At 41.8% G+C, this 22,962-nt stretch overlaps 3 protein-coding genes across 11 annotated transcripts; 1 reads left to right on the plus strand and 2 right to left on the minus strand.

Moving 5' to 3' along the window:
• Positions 1–378: 378 nt before the first annotated feature.
• Positions 379–9,251, minus strand: prc1b (protein regulator of cytokinesis 1b). Of its 6 annotated transcripts, none has more exons than XM_086294583.1 (15): positions 9,095–9,250; positions 8,738–8,870; positions 6,648–6,770; positions 6,145–6,378; positions 5,773–5,943; positions 5,535–5,684; positions 5,278–5,425; positions 5,064–5,200; positions 3,317–3,412; positions 3,083–3,229; positions 2,888–3,001; positions 2,683–2,796; positions 2,108–2,213; positions 1,866–1,900; positions 379–951 (listed from the first exon to the last, which is right to left on the minus strand). In XM_086294583.1, the coding sequence occupies exons 1-14, from the start codon at positions 9,103–9,105 to the stop codon at positions 1,881–1,883; spliced, it is 1,704 nt and encodes a 567-aa protein (XP_086150709.1). In that variant the 5' UTR covers positions 9,106–9,250; the 3' UTR covers positions 379–951; positions 1,866–1,880. The 6 variants fall into 6 exon arrangements, with proteins under 6 accessions (XP_086150709.1, XP_086150686.1, XP_086150704.1 ...); XM_086294560.1 differs by having other exon boundaries at positions 2,031–2,213; XM_086294552.1 differs by lacking the exon at positions 379–951 and adding an exon at positions 1,074–1,598 and having other exon boundaries at positions 2,031–2,213; positions 9,095–9,251.
• On the minus strand, positions 8,741–19,643 carry vps33b (VPS33B late endosome and lysosome associated). 4 transcript variants are annotated; one of them, XR_015129786.1, is made up of 25 exons: positions 19,334–19,466; positions 18,907–19,046; positions 18,116–18,196; positions 17,945–18,006; positions 17,810–17,859; positions 17,632–17,699; positions 17,496–17,541; positions 17,322–17,416; positions 16,604–16,708; positions 16,395–16,485; positions 16,243–16,320; positions 15,982–16,055; positions 15,812–15,898; positions 15,140–15,230; positions 14,986–15,060; positions 13,678–13,742; positions 13,549–13,603; positions 13,425–13,471; positions 11,088–11,220; positions 10,898–10,971; positions 10,269–10,370; positions 10,097–10,172; positions 9,863–9,982; positions 9,551–9,724; positions 8,741–8,870 (listed from the first exon to the last, which is right to left on the minus strand). XR_015129786.1 is itself a non-coding variant. In XM_086294609.1 (24 exons), the coding sequence occupies exons 2-24, from the start codon at positions 19,000–19,002 to the stop codon at positions 9,645–9,647; spliced, it is 1,851 nt and encodes a 616-aa protein (XP_086150735.1). In that variant the 5' UTR covers positions 19,003–19,046; positions 19,473–19,643; the 3' UTR covers positions 9,498–9,644. The 4 variants fall into 4 exon arrangements, 3 of the variants coding, with proteins under 3 accessions (XP_086150735.1, XP_086150727.1, XP_086150743.1); XM_086294609.1 differs by lacking the exons at positions 8,741–8,870; positions 19,334–19,466 and adding an exon at positions 19,473–19,643 and having other exon boundaries at positions 9,498–9,724; XM_086294601.1 differs by lacking the exon at positions 8,741–8,870 and having other exon boundaries at positions 9,498–9,724.
• Positions 19,363–22,279, plus strand: hddc3 (HD domain containing 3). The gene is made up of 4 exons (XM_086294690.1): positions 19,363–19,608; positions 21,484–21,539; positions 21,627–21,867; positions 22,052–22,279. The coding sequence occupies exons 1-4, from the start codon at positions 19,497–19,499 to the stop codon at positions 22,180–22,182; spliced, it is 540 nt and encodes a 179-aa protein (XP_086150816.1). The 5' UTR covers positions 19,363–19,496; the 3' UTR covers positions 22,183–22,279.
• The last annotated feature ends 683 nt before the right edge of the window (positions 22,280–22,962 follow it).

Below are 22,962 nucleotides of genomic sequence, written 5' to 3' on the forward strand. Positions count from 1 at the left end.
TCAAAAGTTCAGTTGCACGTCACCAGAGACGTGACGGTGTCACGCATGTAGGCAAACATGGTGTAACACAGCTGTTACTATAGAGCAGGGGTGGGCAATTCCAGGCCTTGAGGGCCGGTGTCTTGCAGGTTTTAGATCTCACCTTGGGTCAACACACCTGAATCACATGATTAGCTCGTTACCAGGCCTCTGGAGAACTGCAGGAGCTAATTTAGCCATTTAAATCAGCTGTGTTGGTTCAAGGACACATCTAAAACCTGCAGGGACACTGGCCCTCGAAGCCTGGAGTTGCCCACCCCTGCTATAGAGGGTTTGTCTGAATGAAGCCATGAAAAATGTGTCACTGAAACCTTTTCATGTCCAAAAAGGGGCTTTAAAGTCCTGACAGCCTGAAATCTTTATGAATTAGCTTAAAAAACACAAACAGCATAGAGACATATACAGAAACATTTAGGAAAAGGAAAAAAAAAAAAAAAGACCGAGGGAACAGTGTGAGTCTGTGTGAAATTACACTAATCGCAGCAATATATTTTCTAAACAAAGTGCAATACAGTCATACATATATGGCCTGCAGCTCCAGATTGCATAACTTTATAAAGCTAAACTTCTTATTCAACTTTTTCTCTAAAAAACAACAATGTGCAGTATAAGATATGGACAATACTATTAGAATAACTGTAAAATTATACAGCCAAAGTAGTGTTGGTTTGACTGTTCTCAGTGACAGGCAAACATCAAAAAGCTTCCTCAGGCCTTTGCTCTCAAACATTTAACACATAATATATTAATGCCTTCATTTACATGGACAAGCAGATCGCTGTGAAAGGTAGTGACACTTGTTGAACGAGACCTCAACTTTAACCAATCAGAGCGGAGAGGTCAAAGGTTGGTGGTGGTGGAGTTCAGGATGCCGTGCTGGATCTTGGCGTCAGAGGCCTTGGACAGGTCTCGCTGTGGAAAAACGAGCAGGCGTGAGCGTGACGTCACATACGTGTGCGGGCCGTTGGAGAAGACAAGACACACACTGTTAGTGTAAATCAGACAATCACACAGATATTAAAGTGCTGCTCATCTAAGTAGTGCTAGCAGCAACAGCAGTGCAGATGAATAAAGGTGTCTAAACACTGAACTTGCATTAGCCGTCGCTGACATGTCAGCACACCCAACAACGGTTAATGGTGACATTTTGGAGAACCTTCAGTGACGATGGCAGCAAAAGCCAATCACAGAAGCCCAAAGAGAGCCTCGTTTAGCTGTTCGTATGAGCTTAGCTAGCTGCTCTCACATGTACGTGCTTCCTCTGTGGACAGGGTCATGATTGTGGATTTGTTTAGTTTGCTTGTGCTGTCACAGTGAAGACTTGATGAAATAAAGTAAACTCAAAACAGCTTTGGATTATTTACAGTCTAAAATAAATCTTTATTCACGTCACACTGCTCTTCGTGGAGCCCCTCAGTTGGACAATGTGTTTCAGCTCCTTCGAGCCAAATCTCTTCTGATCCGATAAGCAGAAAAGTTGAACAGGAGATGGACGGGAGCTCCTGCGCTCACAGTCACTAATGTAGACCCCACAGCTCCACACTAAGGAGGTTCCCAGTCTATGACATGCAGCGCAAAGAAACCTGATACAGAGGGCTCAGAAGCCTTGATTCACATCCACTATATCAACGATTAGTAAATTAACACAGTGTCTGAGTAACCCACTGTTAATCTATGCTACCCATAAATCTGTGCCATCACGTTTAAGAAAGTTAATTGCTAATTTTATCTTTAAGGTGATTTCTGTCTTTGGTTTGAAGCATGCAGTTAGAGCAGATTAAGGCAATTAGTTAGGATTATGCAAAGTTTCAGGACTTTAAACACACCTTGATTGAACAGATTCAGTGCTGACCAAGTCCCTCTAAAATACAAATGTACAGCATAAGCATTATCGTGTACTTCATCCTTGACTTTATGCCTTAAAATGTTATTGCACAGAAACAGAGGGACCAAAATAATAAAGACATGCAGAGACAAAAGTGTTAAATTACCACAAACTCTGAATATGTGCTGGCAACAGAGGCTATGCTGAAGTTACGCTGTGGACTAGCAGGAGTCAGCAACGCACCCCTCAGAGGGCTGCTGCCCTTCAGCTGGGCCTCATTCTCTTTGTTGCATCCCTGCAGTCTCGGGTGGGGGGGTTTACAGCCCCCCGGTGTCCGCACTGCCAGGGTCTGATGGAGGAGGACAGAGTCACATCAGAGAAATACAGAGTTGTTGCTTCTTTACACCAACTCACTCAATTCCCCAAAGCACTGATAAATACACTGTTTGTACTTTAATTCATTCAAACAGAATATTTTTAAATCATGAAAGGTTTCTGCACCACTGAGACGAAAAATAAGACAACACGTGTAAACGTCCTGAAGCATTTATAGGCATGCTCTGCTGATAAGTAAAATATAACAGTCGCACAACACGATGCAACTATGGTACATTTTAGCATGAAGCAGTAAAATAGACAGGTTATAATAAGTTAGGCAATTGGTGTCTATATCGAGCTGATGGATCAATTTGACCACTTTGTGTTTAACTGACTCCAAAGACAAACCAGGAAAAACATCGAACATATTTTACGTCCGAGGCTCAAATATCAGTGAGCATGCTTTCGATGTGAACAAGTTTCCCAAAAATCAAGCCAACCTTGTTTGCTGAGAGGGGAGGGCGCGGCGCCGGCGAGCGGCAGACAGTCCCACCATAGACAGAGCGCATTGTGCTGTTAGAGGTGCCACTAGAGATGCTGGAGGTCGCATTACCCTGATAAGAGAGACGAAGCAGGGTCAGTACTGCAGAGACGGCGGCTTAATTACAGCAAGAATCAAAACCCCGACTACAAGCTGACATTTACCATCTTTTGTGATTTATTTGGGGTGGCGGTGCCCAGGAACCTGCGCTTGGTTGGGGTTCGTACTGCGGTTCCATACAACATGTCCTCCTCCGTTTGTTTGCTTTTCTTAATGTGCTGCAGAGATTGTGGAAAGACAAATCATCAGCACCCTTAGCAAACACCGTGGGTAAGCTTTTAATACAAACACACTCTTACCCTCTCCAGCTTCTCCTTCTCCTTCTCCATTCGGTGCAGCTCCCACTGCTCCTCCACGTACTGCAGAAACTTCTGGCCGTTTACTTGAAAGTCTCGACCCTGCTCCTGTTCCCACGTGTCAATCTGGGCTTTTAATCTCTTTTCAATCTTTAAAAAGGAAAGACGCGCGCACACACACGCGATTAATGCTACAGGATATTATCAGCTCAGGAAAGAGGTGGCTTTGCTCTTTACCTTTGGCAGGCTTTTAAGCAGGTCAGATCTCTGTTTCTCCTCTTTGAGAAGATTTCCTCCTCTGTTAGTGAACCTCGATGGATCTGTTGCTTTTTTCTGAAGAAAAGAAAGAAAGTGAAAGAAATGGAGATGGACCTGGAAGCAGCATTACCAAATAGAACATGTTCATTAAGGGAGTGACAAATGTTTCCAAATGAATTCAGAAATGTTCATTTAAAGTGATGAAACATGGATATTCATGTTTTATTTGTATGAACTTTTCCTGCCACACATGTTCATAATCTGTATAACAGATTTATAATTAAAAACAATTATCTGAGTGAGATTTAAGACCAGTCACAGCACATACAGAGGTCCATAAATATTTTGAGACAACTTGTTTCTAATGTTGGTTCTGTACATCACCACAGTGAATTTTAAATGAAACGACTCAGATGCAGATCAAGTGCAGACTTTCAGCTTAAATTCAGTGGGTTGAACAAAAAGACTGGATAAAAATGTGACCAAATAAAGCATTTTAACACAACCCCTTCATTTCAGGGGCTCAAAGGTCATTGGACAAACTAATAGTTGCTTGTAAACTGTTTGCTGGCTTTGACAGCCTGAAGTCTTGAACATCCCCAGATGCTGGTTTCCTCCTTTTTAAAGCTCTGCCAGGCCTTTGCTGCAGCGCGTTTCACTTCCTGTTTGTTTGTGAAGTTTAGTCTTCAACAAGTAAAACGCTCAGTTGGGTTAAGATCAGCTGACTTACTTGGCCAATAAAGAATATTCCTCTTCTTTGCATTAATAAACTGCTGGCTTGCTTTGGCTGTATGTTCTGGCTTGTGGTCCATCTGTATTATGAAACACCGGCTAATCAATCTGACTGCATTTAGCTGGATTTGAGCAGACAGTCTCTGAACACCTCAGAGTTCATTCAGCTGCTCCTGTGTCCCTGTGCTTCAGTCCATGACGCCGTGTGTCACCGATGATGTGGTGTGCTTTGGATCATCAGCTGTTCCACACCTTCCATTCAGGTAGAGGTTGATGTCGGTTTCATCTGTTTGTCCAGATCTGTGCTGGCTTTTTGAGATGACTTCTTTTTTGCACCTTGCAATGAACCCTCTGCATTTACTTTCATGCAGTCTTCTCTTTATGGTAGACTTGGATACTGATAAGCCTACCTCCTACCTTCCTCCTGGAGAGTGTTATTCACTTTGTGAAGAATTTCTCATCACCATGGAAATGATTCTGCGATCACATTGATGTCTGTGGACATCCAGGTCTTTGTGTTGCTGAGTTCCCCACAGCTTTCTTTCTTTCTTGCACCAAACTGTAGATTTTGCCGCTCCTAATATTGCAGTAATTTCTTGGATGGATGTTTTTTTTTCTTCACAGCTTAAGGATGGATCGTTTCACCTGCATGGAGCGCTCCTTTGACCAATGTGGTCTGTTTACAGCAAAATCTTCCAAATGCAAGCACCGCACCTCAAACTGCAGGCTTTTTATCTGCTTAATTAATAATGATATAACGGAGGAATCGCACACACCTGCCCATGGTCCCTTTAAAAAAACAAAACAAAAAAAAAAAAAAAAAAAAAAAACGTGGAGGAGCTTCAGCTCCTAAACACGTCAGAGACTCTAGAATGAAAGCTGAGTCTACACATCGTGTCCATGATCTAACTATAATTCAAATGTTTCAGTAGACATAAAACAACCTAATTTTGTGTCAGTGTTATACATGGACGTAGCTTCCTGTCAAACTCACCGCCAGCTCCAGGAAGAGTCTCCAGCTTTGCTCCCACTGCTGAACCCCTTCAAAAAGCTCTTTGTGATCCTCATAATGCTGCTTCAAGCGCTGGATCTCAGCATCGTGCAGACTTAACAGATCTTCAGTAAAGTCCTCTAAAACAATCAGTCAGCTTCAGTTTAAAAAACTGAACAAAAGGCGAAAAGAATGTGTGACAAACAAGAAAACCCACCACTAAAATATGGTGTGAAAGCCTGCCGCTGGTCTGTGCTGAGGAAGCACTTCTCCCAGAAGACAGCGATCTCAGAGCGGATGGCATCTATGACATTGCGGATGTTCTGCAGTTTGAGCTCCTCGAGACGCTGGACTTCTGTTTGTAACTGAGGAGGACAAATAAAGATCAAACAACACGGAAAAACAGCAGCCACAGAACTGGAACTCACAGCTGTCCACAAAGAACAGGAAAAATAATCTGCAGCATCTTCTCACCGCGTCCAAATTCCTCTTCTTGGACGTGACCATGTGTTGGCTGAAAGCCTCCCTTTCCTCCTGTGGAACCTGCAGTCTGTCCCACAGCTGCTGGATCTTCTCTCTGTGACTCTCACACATGGCCTCGTTCTCTGCCTTGTGTTCCTCAAGCTGCAAGATCAACACAGCATCAGTTAGCAACTCAACAGGTTGGGCTGAAATGACGATTTATGCAAAAAAAGAAAAAGATTCTGCTCACCTGGCAAAGAAGCAGTTTGAGTGATGTAATGTTGTCTCTCGAGAGGCAAAAAGAGTCCTCATCCTCACAGACCACGTCCTTCTCAAAGCTGGTTTCGGGGACACGGTCCAGCTCCTCCATGTATAAAATGATCTGCTTTTTGAGCTCCGTGAACTCAGCGTGTCGCTTCACCTGGAAACATGAAGCAGTCAAAATGTGACATAACAAAGAGGAAGAAACAAAACCTGCTCATCAAACAGTGCTGCACCCAGACTGATCTCAGCCTGTCCAGTGACATCTCTCCTGCTTGTAGCAGTGTTCATCCCACAGTTTCTCTTCATGCAGCCACATTAATGTTCTGTTAGAGGTGTGGTTTGAACTATGAGGTCCTACCCTCTCTTCGTTCTGGTTGGCGATGTGCTGGTGGAAGTTGTCCAGTGTTTCCAGTGAGGGGACGGAGTCGGGAGCGATGCCGTACGGCACGGAGCACAGGACGTCGCACAGGTCCTGGTCCTGCTCCAGCAGAGCCTTCAGCTGCTGCATCCGCCGAGCCTTCTCCTTTATCAGGGCCTCCACCTGTGTGCGGATGTTCTTCTCTTGCTGGAGCATGCTGATGCCAGCCTCTTCCTTAATATGCAAACAAATTTAACAGCAAAAAGTTTTTTGTTTTTTTTTTAAAAGTCACTAAATTGTCATTAAAGACATCAGCTGGTAACTACAGTGACTGACAGGCATGAAGTTAGAAATGGTTTTACAGCAAAAGGAGGAAGCAGGTTAGGCTTGTTGAATATCAATGATATAATCAGTCATTTGCCAAGGAAGATGCTCGATGACGTGTAATTAAATGTTTGATTCAGTTTCCAGTTAAACACGTTGAGATGGAAACGCGCTGTTACCTCGAACACGGGCAGCTGAAGCTCCAAGCAGAGTTTCTCCATTTCTGTTTTGCATGTCTGAAGGCTAAGGATGAGCCTCTTTTTCAGAGATTCCTCTTCTTGAATCATCATGTCTAATAAATTCTGTTGGAGAAACGCAGCAAATCAAACAGGAGTTTAGTGTAAATATCAAAATTCTCTTCAACAGCTGATCACGCACCTAAATAATCACGCTTCCTGTAATTATTTAGGAAACAGTCATTTCAATTTCCATTTCAGTTCATGAAATCCAGATATAATCGGCAACAAAGACTTTGGTGGTTAGCATACTGCTCCTTGTAAAGGTAAACCAAAGAGCTAGCACAGTTCTTCGTTTTAAAATGCACATTAGGATAGCAACAACTTACCCAAACTATGGTATCTGTTTAGATATTAGTTCTGATGTTTCTACTGGGATAAAATAAATTTTGAACAATCACCAATTCTAGTTGGGACTGAATCAGCTGATATTAATTTGCACTGAGTGGCAAAAATTGCTTTCAGTCCTGATGCACTTCTGCTGGTGTCATGACTTTCCTTGGCTTTGAATTCTTTGCATGTGTGGATTGGACAGGTTGTTACTGACTTCTGGTGAAAACTTCATGTCAATAGCACAGAAATATATTTACTTCCAGATGCATCTGATCTGCAGATAACTTTAACTCTATTGTAGTTTTTAGACTATAATAGGCATCACTACAGTGGCTATCAGCTTTCTTTCCGAAGCGGAGCTTTCAACTCTGAACAAACTCATAAAATGTTGTGTTTCATGGGTCACATGACTCCTCTCCCACACAAAATGAGCTGCATGTCTACTCCAATCAGATGATGACAAAATGATCTTCTATAAAGAATCTGAAAAAATAAACAGTAAAATGTAAGTGTTGCAAAAGATCAAGCAATGGATGCTGCAGCAACCTGACGATGCAGCACACAGAGCAGTGAAATAAACTCTGTGCTGCTGTTTATTTCTAAGGTTAGTGCTGCACACATAACAGTGAAACATTAAATGTTACCACAGCATAATGAAGGAGATGCTTTACTTTGTAGTCAGATCAGCAACAAACTGATGTTGCTGACCGAACAGGCAGAGGTGATGCGCCCTGCAGAGCGCAGGGCGCATCACCTCTGCCACTAGAGCAGTGGCTGCAGCTGCAGTGTAAAAGCCATCTGCTGCGACCGGCTGAGGTATTAATATCATCAGAGCTGTAAATATTTTCCACTGCCAAAGATCTCTTAGTAACAAGCCTTGCCACTTGCCACGTCATATTGAAATATTTCTGAGTACTTGTTCAGGCAGATATTTTGAAGCGTTGTCTAAATTAGGGTTGTCCAAACTCCCCTGATGTCAGCAAGTCAAAAAAAAGAGCATGAGATAGCAAAGGGTGAACATCACAGAGAACTTGTCATTGACAAAGAGCACAGCTGTTCCACAAAGATGTAAGAGACAGGTTTTTCTTTTTGCCACAGTGATGCACACGTAACGTCTACAGAGTTCACGAAGTGTTTAAAAACAAACAAACAAACACACAATTTACATTTCTTTTAAAAGGAATGCACTCATGTTTCTTAAGAGGTCTCATGTTGCACTCTTCTGTTCTGCAAATGGATGATTCATTAAGTGTGACCGTTTTTATCCACCGAAGATCAAACTGAGCAGCATGTAAACAACAGATAATTCGAACAGAAAAACTACAATCTGATGACAAACTGCTCACAGGTGTGATGACTTTGCCCAAACACAAGGCTTTAAAAAGCCCCTCCCCCGGGAAGTTTACCTTCTCCCACTACCTTTGCTGTTGCAGATTTTCCGGATTCTTTGAATGTCTCCAGTCTCGTTTCGCTCATAATGAACGCAAGCATCAATCCCATCCTTCTTTATTGCTGTCATTCAGATTTACACTCACCCAAAGCACCCTGCACCATCCTACATCATGATAGGACCCAGACTCCGTGAAACACCACTAGCCTAAAACTTAAACCCGGTCACAATCCAGCAGGCGCATTTGAGTCACTGACACATCAGCAGTGATCAGAGGTTACACATACTGTTACATGTGAAATGGTCTCACCTTTATGTGACTTTTGACTACATTAGTTCTCTGTAGTCTCTGGTCCTCCGGGATGCCGATCTCCTCCCAAATGTCCTTCAGGTGGCACAGCGCTTTATTCAGGCACGACACAGCCTCCGCTGCGAGTACCTCGCTAAAAACAAACGCAGGAGACACCGTCGTTTATTAATACAGGATTCACAAGCTATCGATAATCCAGCCGTTCGTAACATTATAACAACAACAGGATTTTTGTGGAACACGCACACATCAATTACGAACTGCCTTTGACATTAGCTAACAGTAAGCTGCTAAGAGCCCAATATATAGTTTACAAACACTGACTCCACTGCGAGAAACAAAGAGACTTAAACATACCTTTTCCTCATCGTTAAATTCCAGAGCCCGTTACAATTACAGGTAAAAACCGTTTAAAACACCTGTGGAAAAGTCAAGCCTCAGACGGCCGCTTCTCTCCTGCGCCCAGTCCGTTTGTACACAGTTCAAAATACGCGACTCGCAGCGTCCCGCTCTCCGATTGGCCCGTGCTGCCAGTGCGCTCGTTTTGTTACACCACATCGGGCCGCCAGGGTTTCTTCTACCCATTGCATGCAATGAACTGCACGTCGTCAAGAAAACAAACGCAACGATCGCACGGGCGGTGCGCTGACGTCACGTAGTAGAACAGAAGAAACTGCAGTTAATTTTAAACTGATGAACTCACAGCAGAGCCGGGCAGCCGGTAAACGCGACTACATAGAAACCAACGAAGATGTTAAGAAACGTTTATTCACTTTACACATCTTTACAGTTCTCGCGTCACCAGAAACAGACCAGAATGAAGCATTTCTTTATCTTTAATGCCAGTGTTGGAGGAATGCATAGCGGCTCCTCAGCAGTTCTGTCCATAATGAAGTGCTGCCAGGCTTCATACGTGGTTGTCCAGCAAAGCCTCCAGGAGTCTGGAACTGTTTGTAATTGCAGTTGTAACCACAATGAATTTATAACCTGAGAGAAAAAAATAGAAACGGTTGTTATTTTCTGCTTTTCAACAATACAATAAAAAATACATCTCCCATTTCAGAAGATGTTTTTCACATTTTTTATTTTTGCTTAAGTGGCCCTACACCCCATCACAATGTTTACCTTTCTCTCTGCCGAGGAACCGAAGGGCCGAAATCTCAGAGTAGGTGCATCCACCAAGAAACATGACCAGTATGATACGCTGAGTGTCGTTCTTTCCCCTTGAATCCACTCCGCTGCTCCCTGATCAGAGAAGGAGAACAGTGATCAAATCTGTTAGACGTCTGTTACAACAGTCTCCTTTTCTGTTTTAGCATTAGCCTCAAACGGATCCATTATACCTGCCATTGAACTAACCTGTAACTGCAAATTCATGACCATTTAGCAGCCTGGTGACTTCTTCAAGCCCCGTCCAACCGTCTCGCTCCAGCACCTATGCAATACATACCGGGAATAGAATTTTATTTTAAAGTTACCATGGCTGCCCCCCCATCATATCCACAGACTGAATGTGTCCTGGTTGACTTACTTGTTCGATGAGTTTGCAGCTCAGAGGGATGTAGGCACCACTGAAGATATAAGCCATGTCTCGAGGGACACGCAGGTCATATTCTTCATCCGTCTTTGGCACCTTGATGCAAAATATGATGAGCACGTTACCATTTGACACAATCAGAAATGAAAAACAAAATGCCTTTAGGAAAAGTATGTGCTGTATTTTTTTTAAACTAAATAAAGTTAATTAAGGAGAATATATGTTACTGTTTTGTGTCATATATAGTGTTATGATTGCAGATGCTCGTTAAAGTGTCAAACCATGAGGTCAGCCTATGTGAAAGAAGTAAACAGTGATTTTTTTTTTTACTTGTGGCTCTGTCTGATGTCACTGAGAGGACACTGCTAATATGGTCATCCCAACTTAAAACTCGTTTCTCTGTTTGGGCCAACCAATCAGAAAAAAGATTAAAGAGAGGGATGTTTTACAAGGAGAGGAGATTTTTTTAAAAGCCTTTTTTCCAAGCAGGATGAACACAGTGCTTCACCAAGGCTCAGTACACCATAGATAAGGTTTATTTTGAACCGTGAACCATACAAAGTTGTTCTTGTAGAGTCCACAAATACAACTAACCAAAGATGTTCACCTAAACAATAATTTACCAAGTTAAGTTTTCTGCTCAAGGCTCTGAAATTGCTCTTCTTTGCCAGAGAGGAAAAGGCATCTGTCAGTTTTCCTGGAAACAAAGAAGAAGAAGAAAAGTCAAACAGCACGTGTGTCTTGATGCACAGAGCAATGCAGGGTTTCCTGTAAGTGGAGAAGGCTAAAACTGCGCTGAGAAGCCACTGTCACCTGCAGTTTTATCATTAACCAGTTTGCCCACTTTGCTCTCCATTACAGTGAGCGTCTCTCCCGGCTGTTGCTCGACCAGCAGCCCAAGCTGCCTCAGGTTGGAAAATGTGAGCAGGTGATCCACTCCATAGCTCTGATGAGGTCAGACAGAGAAAAATGTCAGGCATTGGACCCATGGCTCTTTATCAAAATGAGCACACACTTAACAAGCCAAGGCTGGCAGCAAAGAGCAATCTGCCACTACAGGCTGCCTGATCAGATCTGTGACAAAAGCCTGTGATGTCCCCAAACAGCTGGATGCTGCACGTTCTCCAAAGCATTACTCTAAGAGGAGGAAATGATCTTTGTTCAGCTACAGACTGATTTACATTTCATGCTCCAGTGTAGGGATAGGCTGTATTATTATTTTCCCCACGGGGCCAGACTGTTAAATTAAGTGAAAGCTCACAACGAATAAATGAAAAATTTAGTGATGATTTAAGCTGAACTCAGATTCTTTTACAATCAGATATTTGTGAGCCTACAAGTCCCGAGTCTTTGTTTAAAAAATACATTTCATTGTCATCTCAGGTTACAAAGATACAAACATCATTTGAGAAAGCAGCCGCTCTTTCCAAGACAATCATTGACACAATGCTGCATTTGATGAAATGTGAAGGTTGTTTTGTTTGAAGACATTACAGGGTGACTGAGATGGTTACAGGCATATTTGAGCTGCACAAAACACACACAAAGCAAAGAAAGAAGTGTGTGTGTGTGTTTGCTATTTAACAGGCAAATGTAAGATAAGATAAGATAAGATAACCTTTATTAGTCCCACACGTGGGAAATTTGTTTTGTCACAGCAGGAAGTGGACAGTGCAAAAGTTATGAGGCAAAAATTAGAATACAATAAGAATAAATACAGTACACAACTGTACAGAATAGAATAAAATAAAATACTATATACAGTAGAATAAAATAAAATAAATATACAATAAGATATAATAAAATATACAATAAGATGTGTAGAAACTGTGTTATAACTGTGCAGCTGCTTTGTGAGAAGTTCTGCTGTCAGCCTGATTTTCTCCGTCTCAGACGGGTTTCTCCTCGGCGCTCTGGTCTTCCAACAAACAGATTGGACTTTTATTCACCAAGAGCTCCAAAAATGACAGATAGGAGTGTTTTCTGGCACAAATCCCTTACGGCCAGTATCAGCCTACATGCTGTTTGTATACTTGAATCTTTTTTGAGCAAACATGAACAGAAAATAGCATTAAAAAATAAATAAAAATAAACAGCAGAAAATACCATTTCAAGCAAAGGTACAAAAATGCTGACACTAAAAGCTTTTGTACTTCTACCACAAATTACTTGAAAAAAGTGATCAGTAACTAACTACTGATTACTTCCCCCCAAGGTAATCCTGTTACTTTACTGATTACTTATTTTCAAATTAGTTACTTAGTTACTTTTTAAAAACACGATTTACAACCTGAAGAGGTGATAAAGCGATAGATCTTTCAGCCCAATTCTACTTTTTCTACATAATCTATCATATAAAATGTAATCAAATGGAAAAGTCTCTTTTTAAAACTTGTTTTATCAGTTTTAATCTTTTAACTTTATGCATCAAGCAAAAATTTAATTATATGCAGCATTCTCTGACTGGAAGAAATTTGTTTAACATTTAAATGTATTTTCTGCACATTCCTGCACATAAAATAAAATATTTTTTGTGTTTACACTCACTCCTTCAAATAGATGCAAGTAAAACACAGCAGAAAATAAATAAAATCAAAGACTCAGCGGTCCTGTTGCTCTATTTTCAGCAGCGGTCAGTGGAAGAATCCGCGAGTTTCTCTGTGAATTTCCCATTACGTGGCAGCTACTCGGTGCTTGCTCGGACGTTTAGGGTTTTTTCGCTGTAAAAAGAAGTTTTCTTCCCACGCACAGCGGACACTAATGTTTTTGTCACTTTTTATGGAATCAAACTCAAAGTAAGGTCAGTACTTCCACGCTTTAAACGCTGCACGCTCATACTCTCTCCCACACTCGATATATGATCCATTGTTGATCTGCACACAGCTGTTACCACGAACGTCGCACTCGCTTACGTCACTGTCATGAGACATTCTCGCAAAAAAAAAATAAAAAAAAATCACGGTTTTAGTAACGCAGCGTTCCTACGGGAAAGTAACAGTAATCTAATTACCATTTTTGCAATAGGAATCCCTTACTTTACTCGTTACTTGAAAAAAGTAATCGGATTACAGTAACGCGTTACTTGTAATGTGTACTGCCCATCTCTGTCTCCCACAACAAAAATACTCTGAGAGATTTGCTGTACCTCACCTGCAAATACTGTGCTTTCAATGAGCGGTAGTCTTTTGGCAGCAGTCCTGCAGGAAAACAGCATCACAATAGTTGTAAACAGGAAAGACAACAGTCTGTGACGAATCAGTGAAGGATGATTCACCGTTTTCTGTGATAGACAGCAGACAAAGCAGCCGCAGACTTTCTATCATGGACACCTAGAAAGGAGAAAAAGAGTCATTCAGACTTTTTGGCAGTGCGCTTATTGCTGAACTCTTTTAAGAACACTCACCTGTCTGTTGATGTGCTCCTCTATGTAAGAAATGCATTCACGGATTTCAAATCCTTCCAGTAACACTGGGAAAGCACAAGGAAACAAGATTTGCTGCTCCTGGGGTTAAAACACTACAAACTATTATCTTTGACAACTTTTAGTAGCGGACACACACAAAATGAACTGAACCACTTAACGTGCAGCATGGAGACAGGAGCACACACAGGAACACAGGTGTGTTTGTTTACCCATCTCTGCAGGACTTTATTCCACATCAGTGCACTTCAAGCCAGGCACTGTTGTCTCACAGTAAAAGTTTCTATGTGGAGTTTGTTCTCTTAGGTTATTCTGGCAGCTCACAGAGACGTGGCCACAGGTGTGACTGTGAGTATTAATGGTTGTCTGTCTGTGTGGTAGGCCCTGCACTGGACTAGGAATCTGTCCAGGGAGTGTGCTCTCCCTCTTGCCCTGTGACAGGATAGGCTCCGCCCTCCTGTGGCCCTAAACTGGATAAGTGTTTAAGGAAATAGATTTATGGTTGTATGGCATTCTCAAGCCTCACATTTAAGTGCTAAAAACTACCATAAACCTAACTTAACTATGGTCCAAGTCTAAACTGTCACTGCTTATAATCCCACTCTTAACAGTGATCTTACTGTTCTTCTCCCAGTCTTGGAAACAGGGCACACAGAAAACAATGCAGCAGTTTTAGGCATCACATCGTCACCAGTCCCCGTCGTAACCCAGGGAGATAATGTTGCTGCTTCAGTGACCTTTGCTGGGTTTATGACTGCCTGCTTGTGATGCATTTAGGGGGCATCTGTAAATTGTAGTAATAAAAAAAGATAACCCAAGTTACACCCTTCTCAAATGGGATCATCTCTAGTTCATTTAAAGTACTGAAAACATGAGACTCATCGGTCAGCAAAGTCTTTGGAGAGCTTTCATGTTCTTGCACACACGTATGAAACCAACAAACATGGAGCTTGTTTTGTGCTTTAAGGCGTTAAAGTCCCTTAACCTCCTAGGACCTGGCGTCCACATGTGTGGGCATCACATTTTGGGTTATTTAGACCAAAATAGACAATTTTGCACTACAAAAGTGATATCCACTTATGAGGACATTATACTGCTAGTGTTCGATCGAAATGAATATCCTCATATGTGGCTCTCATTTTTCTTAGAAACAAAAATCAGGTAAAGAAAATATCTGGTAATTCTTTGTTTTTACATTCATCGGGTCCCAATATGCCCAAATATCAAAGAGAAATTAAGGAGGTTAAATGAAACGTGATTGGAACAAAGAGCAGAGCGGAGGATTCTTACAGTGTTCTGTCTTCAGCAGCTCCTGAAAGTCCTGCTTTGTTTTCTTCTTCATTATCGACTCGCTGGCACCAATGTCTGGAAGAGAAAATGCTCTTCAGCAACGCAGCCGTGCAGATATGGCTCGGAGTCAGCGGTAGGATACTGTAACACTCACGCAGGCTCAGCAGTCGATGTTCCTGCTTCAACCCTTTCAGCTCCTCTGACACAAACGTCTTCATCTGCTTTATGTCCATGCCCCGACGTTTCTGTAGAGTTATTAAAGAAAACCAGAAAAAAGGTGTTAGCTGTTATCCTTACTGGTCACTAATGCTTCAGCTACGTCATAATTACCCCACTGAAACACTGCAGGGTAACCTGACACTATGTAACTATGTAACTAAATGTAACTACACATCGCATCAACGCAGCCCAACACTACTGCGAGGGGTTCAGCACCATCAGATCATCCGGACAATTTCCAGATACTTTTTTGTTGTAGTTTTTGAGACAATAACAATTATAGCATCAAAGTGTCAAGATAAAGACTCACAAACGTCACCCCAGCAAATTCCTGGAGCGAGATCACTGAAACTACTGGAACGTACAGAGAAAGAGGAAAAACTAGAGGGACAAAAATGTTTGCTGACCTAAACAGAGAGCGCAGACGCAGGAGCATTTTATTAGTTTCTATTGGCTGGCATCGCACATAAAACACGACCACGAGGTAATAAACACGTAACGCACCAGTGCAAATATAAATGCCATTTTTCAAGGTTGTGCCGTACAAAGACTCTTCAAATCGAGCCACGGGTGCAATGATTGCTAAGCAGTATCAACATTCACTCACGTCATATGCAGTCTGCAGATTCCTGGCTTTCTGACTGAGAAAACCAAAGACGTTGGAGAAATGCTCATTTCTGATTTCACTGAACACCTACAAAACATTAGACAGACTTTTCTATTAGAATCACGACAATTAGCAAAGTGCAGCCGACCGCAGACTAAGACGAGCCTTACCTTATCGTGAGAGTTCAGCATCACTTTCACACTTTTGTCAGAGGCGGTAACATCAGGTCCAAACTCCACACATCCTGCACAACAGTTGGAATGATCACACAACATATGGATATTTTTTAAAAGAAACACCACAACCAGCAGCGTGGCTTCAAAAGAGCTACGAATGTGAGGGCGAAATGCTCTGCTCAAGAGGTCAGAGGTGACGTGTTTCTTCCAGGCATAAAGTGAACGTGTGAGTGGATTCGATTTACTGACACCTACCACATTTGATTCTAAAGATGTCATCAACAAGTCCTTCGTAGACAACTTGTGAGCACAGAGGAGTAACAAAGTCCACATCTGCAATGATAACGACGACATTAGAACGGGAACGGCACGGCCCATCGTCCTCTGAGATCACTGCGCCTCCTCACCTCTGTCAATAAGGAAAACATTCCCAATTTCAGCCTGACGAGCTTTTTGTTCTCCCTCTTCAACCTGCTCCCTCCACGACTCGTACGCCATCTGGGATCACACAGAATTACCATCAGCAACAGACCAAAGCAGGTGACGAACAAACTGGACGTGAAAAAGTTAAACTAGTTTGTATCAGACTAGCTTCTGGTCTCTAATCTTACAGCACCTTTGAGCAGCGCCCAATCCCGTAGACCTTTGAGAATGGGCCGTACAGGGAGTACAGGAGGTGGAGAGCACTGCCGGCGGTCCTCACCCAGCGCTGGTCTCCAGCCTGGAAAAATACAGGATGCATCAGAGATTTTGTAGTTACACTTCTGATTCAACTACGGGCTTATAAATTCAGCAATGAACAGCTCAAATGTGATGATTTGTTTCACTATGATTATTAACACATTAGTAACACTACAATGCCCAGACTTCCTTTGTGCGGTTGGCTTCAGAAATGAGGAAATTAAGGAAAGAAACGACGAAAACTCAAAACTAAAGCTCGAGGACAAAAACTGTGACACATCTGGACAACGGTACGAGCAGCTCTGTGTTTCTCACAAAAACATGTTTGGATGTCAAGGTGTCTGTAAACCACGTGGAACAGTAAAAACACAACGAACTTCAGATTTCAGACTGAGTCTATAACGTTTTATTCAAACGTCTAAAACTGAATCAAACACTGATGCAGAGCAACAAGTCATGCATGCATCCAACGAGCATGTGAGGCCAATATTTCTTTTCTTTTCTTTTCATCATTTAGGGGAAACAGCTAGCTCATTAGCTGCTCGTGTTCACTCATTAGTCTGTGTACTGCTGCAGAACCTCTTCACATTAACAAATGATGACTAAAACACTGACTAGAAAAGGATTTAGACAAGGAATTGGCCTCTACTAACCAGGAAGTTGTCTTGAAAGAATTCTGGCAGCTCCAGACTGATGATGTCATCATCAAGAGGAAGCAGGTAGAAAGGCCACTCGTCTATGGACACATCTACAGGAAAGGCAAAAACAGCTTTTACACTTCTCCTCACTCACACTCGTCATTCCTGAAAAAAGAGAAAGATGCCTACCGCCAAAGATCCCCTGCTCCTCCAGCACGGCCTCACACGCATAGAACTAGTAACACAAAGAAGGGTCAGCAGGTCAGTATCAAGCACTCGAAGCATTACAAGTACAGCACGGACACAAGACAAGAAAGAGAAATACCTTCTGAGGGGTAAAGATGATCTTGTATCTTCGGGATTTTCCAGGTACCTTGTCTGTGTTCACTACATCTGCAACAAAAATGCAGATGTCACTTTGCTTCAGTTTCATCCATTTTACCCAAAAGACTTTATAATAAAACCATCAAGACAAGAGATAAATAAAAAGAATCTCCGTTTACCACATATCCATTTCACAGTTTGTATTCTTGGACGGATCAGGAAACAGAGCCTGGAAAAAGAGCAACGCCACATTGTCAGGTGGGCGCGTCAGGTGTGTGGGTACAATTCTGTAAGGTATGAAGGTGCAGGCTCACTGATCTGAGGTGCTGATAACAGGTTTGTGTTCCACTTTGTAGAGTTTGTCCACTTCATGTTGCTGAAAGAAAATGGGGGGGGGAGACAAAAAGCTTTTAAAGACCTGCTGAAAGTGCAGTAATCCTGAAGAGATCAGAACAGGCAGGAGAGCAGCAGCTGATGCAGTTCACCTTTAGTGTTGATACATTTGCAATACGATCCAGCGGGCTCATCAAGTCTGCCTCAATGAACAGGTCCTTCTTCCCGGGCAGCTGTGACACAAGAGAACGGCTTGTAGGACAATCTGCTCTTCACAACACAAAAAGCATCGCTTGTTTTGTCTTCACCGAGTTGGAAGTACATCACAAACTAATGCGTGCATGGCTTAGTCTGCACACAGCTTCTACACTTTCTCCACTGATTCTGACAATGTTCATTTTTGCCTAATTAAATGAAATTAAACTGTAAAACTGAGTCCTAAGGCAAAAGTAAACTGTAGTTTGGTGGGGACAATTTTCATGTTAAGACAGTATAGTTCAGCACATAGGAATATTTCTCAACATAAAATCTCAAGTGAATCGCTGCAACCTTAGAAATAGACATGATTCTGCAGCAGAATTCACTCCATTAGCTGGTGGGCACTTTTAAAAGCCACTGCCAGTGAAACTGCTTGTTGTTATCTCCATAAACACAATTTATAATTCTATAAAACAAACAAGAAATACAGTAGACTTCATTAAAAACATAGAAGGCCAAAGCAGTCTCTATTTTCTGACATCACTGAGGTCCTTCAACATCTACCGGACGCTGCTCAGGATGTTTGATGAGTCTGTGGTGACGTGTCGTGAATGGGTGTGCAGTCAAATGATAAAGTATAATAATAAAAAAACAAAAAAAGAAGAACAGTGCCATATCCATGCTATACATGCCAGTCATATTACTGATGTGTATGTCTTCGGCAGGAGCTGTGACGTGCTCCTACCTGTTCCAGCAGGTAGATGAGCTGATCTCTGGCCAGCCTCTTGAGGATGGAGAAGTCGGGGAGCTCCGGGGAGTCTCTCCTGGCACTGTGAGCCATGCTGGACACACGACGGAGACCGGACAACACTCAGGCATCCACGACTGGCATAAACAAAGAAAATAAATAAATAACTCATATACAAATATAATGTTTAATAATGGAGATACAAAAACCAGCAGAAACATATAAGACAGAGATCTGTGCTGTGATTATCCTCACTGCTGGCTTAGCTTCAAAGCTAAAAACACATTCATCATATAAATGCTGATATAATCGAATACGCTGACAGTACTTTGTAAAATTCTCCCTCGAAATATAAAATTAATGCCAGAAATTTGACCGTTTATGTCTTTTGAAACATAACGCTTTATCTTAAGTTAGCAGCTACCTGCTTCCGTAGCTAAATAAGTGGAATGATCCCACGAACAGTTGTTTCCCCCCGGATCATAATACCAACGGACCGCTACACTTGCTCGAAAGACGTTGAAAATTAAATAACCTAATAACGCGGTTTTTTTGTCACTGACCTGACAGGACGTGATTTTTACACCATGAACTCAGACGCAGCTTTGTTGTTAGAAACTGTTCAATTTGCCGCAGAGAAACACCGCAACCAGCGACGTAAAGATCCAGAGGGAACGCCGTATATAAATCACCCCATAGGTAGGTGTGTTTTTACGGTAGTATGATGCATTCACTGCCTGTACGTAAACCCGTGAAGTTTCTCACTCTTATCTTTAAAAGAAAAAGAAAAAAAAAGTTTCTGATGTTTAACTGATACGATACCGGAAGCCGTGGAAGGAGGAGATTGAATTAAAACCCAGTTATCAAACTTAATTATGTTCATAGTGGACATTATATAACAGTATCTGCTGCGGCGACACCTTGTCAACAAGGGAGTCGCCGAAAGGAGCGGTATATTAGAACTAACCAGTCAAGTTATCAGGGTTTACTCGCCTACTACAGCTATATCACTAACATTATATGTTTACCATTTTATGGCAACAAATAGTTTTGCAGAAACGATGTTTCTGCAAAACCTTTATTTACCTTTATTTTATTTGATTCTAGTGATAATACCCTGCCGTGTAATAGCGGTACGTTATTTTTCGACTTTAAATTTGTATAGTGTATAGTCTCACAGGGAGGTGGAGGTCGATTGATCTGTTTTTTTGTTCAGGGGTACAAAACTAATGGTTTTTTGTGTGCGGGGGATTTAGCGGCATCTAGTGGTAATGCCGCAGATTGCAACGAACCTAATATCTCCTCCACTACTCACTGCTCCGTTTTTCTTTGCTGAGCTAATGATAGCACTTGGCAGTGCTTTTCCTGTCAGGGCTCCAGACCACTAGAGCTGTGGGGGACTTAAAGGGACAAACTTTGAAAGGATAAAGGAACGCACCAAAAATAATACTGAAAAACATAAATTATTTTCCCTCAAATCTAATTTCCATGTATCGATTTTTATTATATTGTCTTTGCTTTTATTTATTTTTTTTACCTTTTCCCCCCAAATTCGTATTTTTACATTTCTTCAGACATTCTGCTTTATTATGCAAAAGAGGAGCTAGTGATTGTTTCAAAATATCTTTTGAAACGACAGTTCAGTGGATTTGTTTATCGTGGTGTTAGCAAGGAGCACCATAGATGGGCAGCCAGTGATTAAGCTCCCTCCTTGTGTCCCTGTGTGTAAAGGAAGTTTCTGATGGTTCGTCTGCTTGTTCTGTTTGAGTTTTATTTTCCTACTTACAAATGAGACCTATGAGCTATGTTATAGTGGGGAGGTAGAGTGTACAGCCTGATCCGGCGGGGAGGTGTGGGAAGCCAGATCAGGCGCCCCCCCCTTCCGGCTCTCCTCTCTGCTCACTCCTGTCTTGTCCCTTTTGTCTTACTTCTCTCTATCACCTTTTCTATCCCTTTGAAGAAGTGAGGCTCCATAAATGCTAAAGAGGTAAGTATTAGTTTTTAGTTGCAATGATTAGATAGAAAAATAAACCATAGAAACCTAAACAGAAGAAAGAAGAAGAGAAATAACAATGTTAACATAAACCAGTGACACACTCCAGGGCTGAATCAGGGCCTCCTTGGATGAGGGTGTCTAGTGATAATGGCCAAAACACCCGATGAATCCAAGGTCCACTACTGACGATGTGTCCCAAATTTTAATATGAAAATGTAGATCAGATCTCTAATCCCTAAACCTAACCAAGGAATTAAAAATGGCAGATTAGCGTTGGTAAAAGACCTAAAGTTGAGGAATAACGATGTGTGCTGCTGGCAAAGTTTCTGGGCTTTCCTCATAACAGCCATCCCTCAAGATTCTCTCCATTTAAAGCAATGCATTATCAGGGACTGTAACATCTAGTCCTTTTACTGAATGTAGAAACTTAAAGTGCTGGAGGAGCTCTTCAGAGAGGAAATGTCTGATTATAAATGAGTTTTCTTGTTCTATAAGTGACTTCTCTTAGCAGTCTGGAAACAGTGAAGGTTCTTGTTTACAGTCTTGTTTACTCACAGCTCTCTGTGTGTGCTTTTAAGGAGTAGCGAGAATCCTCAGCCACGAAGGGGGCGTCACAGATATCGAGGTTTTGCAGGTGAGTTATCAGTTGTTACCTGTTAGTCACAGTCACGTGCATGCATTCTCGCATCAGTAATCCTGTGTGCTTCCTCCTGCCCTGCAGGCCGCCCTGCTTCATGACACAGTCGAAGACACCGACACCACCCCCGCAGAGCTGGAAGCTAAATTTGGTGTAACTGTGGCTCGCATTGTTCAGGAGGTGACGGATGACAAGAGCCTGCCCAAGCAGGAGAGGAAGCGTCTACAGGTGGAACACGCACCTCACTGCAGCCAACAGGCCAAGCTGGTTAAACTGGCTGATAAACTGTACAACCTGAGGGATCTGAACCGCTGCACTCCTGTTGGTCAGTACGTCTCTGGACACAGCGCTGTTTCCTACAATAAATGGGATGCTGTGTAAAAAAAAATTAAAATTAAAATTAAAAATGAAGAGGATGAAATGCTTTGGAACACTTTATTTATTTGGCAGAAGTGCAAAAGACAACATAACAAACGTTGTTCAGTTATGTTTCTGAATGTGCTTGGCAGGTTGGACAGCTGAGCGAGTGCAGGAGTATTTCTTGTGGGCCTTTGAGGTGGTGAATTGCCTGAAAGGAACCAACTTTGCTCTGGAGAAGAAGCTAGAGGAACTCTTCAAAGAGAGAGGAGTCCAGCTCTGACAGGAGGGCCACAACACAGTGGAGAATGGGCTATTTCGAATGCAAATAAAATGCTTTTTGTTTGTAAATATTCAAAATAAATCAAATTTCATGTACATTACAGTGTCCTTTAGTTTTCTGTTCTGTTTGTAATGTTTTTGCAGGCTAGTTGAATCCCCGAGTGTCTGATGTTGTGGTGTTTAGTAATAGTGAAAAAGTAAAAGATACTACTCCCCATTTGGTAATTGTAGCTTGTGGACTGTGATGGTGCGTTTAAAAAAAAAAAAAAAAAAAAAAGCCTATTTAGATATAACACACATTTGCAGGACTGCATTACACAAAGCAAACAATTTGGCACAAAGTGTTTTTCACTATACATGTTATTGGTTATATTTGAATCCATTGAAGAAAGCCAGGATGCTCAGTAATTTTCTTTAACAGAAAATAAATAAGCTAATATAAAACAACAAGGAGATGTAGGTCATTTGCATTTTTTCTCTTGAAGCGACCTGATAACTCTACTTCATTAAAGATGATTTAAGAGTTTTAGTGACTCCTTTACATGTTACATGTCCACATTTAAAACATGGGATTATTTGAAATTATTCTACTTTTTAACCAAGAAAACAATAATTTGATATATTCGTATAAAAAGAATGAATGTGTTTAGCTCAGCAGCCTGCAGAGGGCGATGTTACACTAAAACGTTTCAGAATATTAACATTCACTTTCACCCTTCCCTGTTTTAGAAAGTTAACTTTTCGTTTTTCGGAAACATATTTCCTGTGTAAACCAAATACT

The sequence above is a fragment of the Aulonocara sp. 'chitande type north' Nkhata Bay genome, linkage group LG1 (assembly GCF_057382095.1).
Source record: "Aulonocara sp. 'chitande type north' Nkhata Bay isolate Kocher_YH1m ecotype deep benthic linkage group LG1, A_spYH_male_GT1.1, whole genome shotgun sequence".
Lineage (NCBI taxonomy): Eukaryota > Metazoa > Chordata > Actinopteri > Cichliformes > Cichlidae > Aulonocara > Aulonocara sp. 'chitande type north' Nkhata Bay.

What these genes read in the sequence shown, in the direction of transcription:
- prc1b (XM_086294552.1), bottom strand. An exon ending in GACTCTTCCTGGAGCTGGCG is followed by an intron (nt 3,413 to 5,063) that starts GTGAGTTTGACA and finishes TCTTTTCTTCAG; the next exon opens with AAAAAAGCAACAGATCCATC. An exon ending in TGCTTAAAAGCCTGCCAAAG is followed by an intron (nt 3,230 to 3,316) that starts GTAAAGAGCAAA and finishes TCCTTTTTAAAG; the next exon opens with ATTGAAAAGAGATTAAAAGC.
- vps33b (XM_086294609.1), bottom strand. Translation starts at nt 19,002, where the DNA reads ATGGCTCACAGTGCCAGGAGAGACTCCCCGGAGCTCCCCGACTTCTCC. An exon ending in GTTATCAGCACCTCAGATCA is followed by an intron (nt 17,860 to 17,944) that starts GTGAGCCTGCAC and finishes CTCTTTTTCCAG; the next exon opens with GCTCTGTTTCCTGATCCGTC. An exon ending in AACTGTGAAATGGATATGTG is followed by an intron (nt 17,700 to 17,809) that starts GTAAACGGAGAT and finishes TTTTTGTTGCAG; the next exon opens with ATGTAGTGAACACAGACAAG.
- hddc3 (XM_086294690.1), top strand. Translation starts at nt 19,497, where the DNA reads ATGAACTCAGACGCAGCTTTGTTGTTAGAAACTGTTCAATTTGCCGCA. An exon ending in CAGATATCGAGGTTTTGCAG is followed by an intron (nt 21,540 to 21,626) that starts GTGAGTTATCAG and finishes CCTGCCCTGCAG; the next exon opens with GCCGCCCTGCTTCATGACAC. An exon ending in GAACCGCTGCACTCCTGTTG is followed by an intron (nt 21,868 to 22,051) that starts GTCAGTACGTCT and finishes TGTGCTTGGCAG; the next exon opens with GTTGGACAGCTGAGCGAGTG.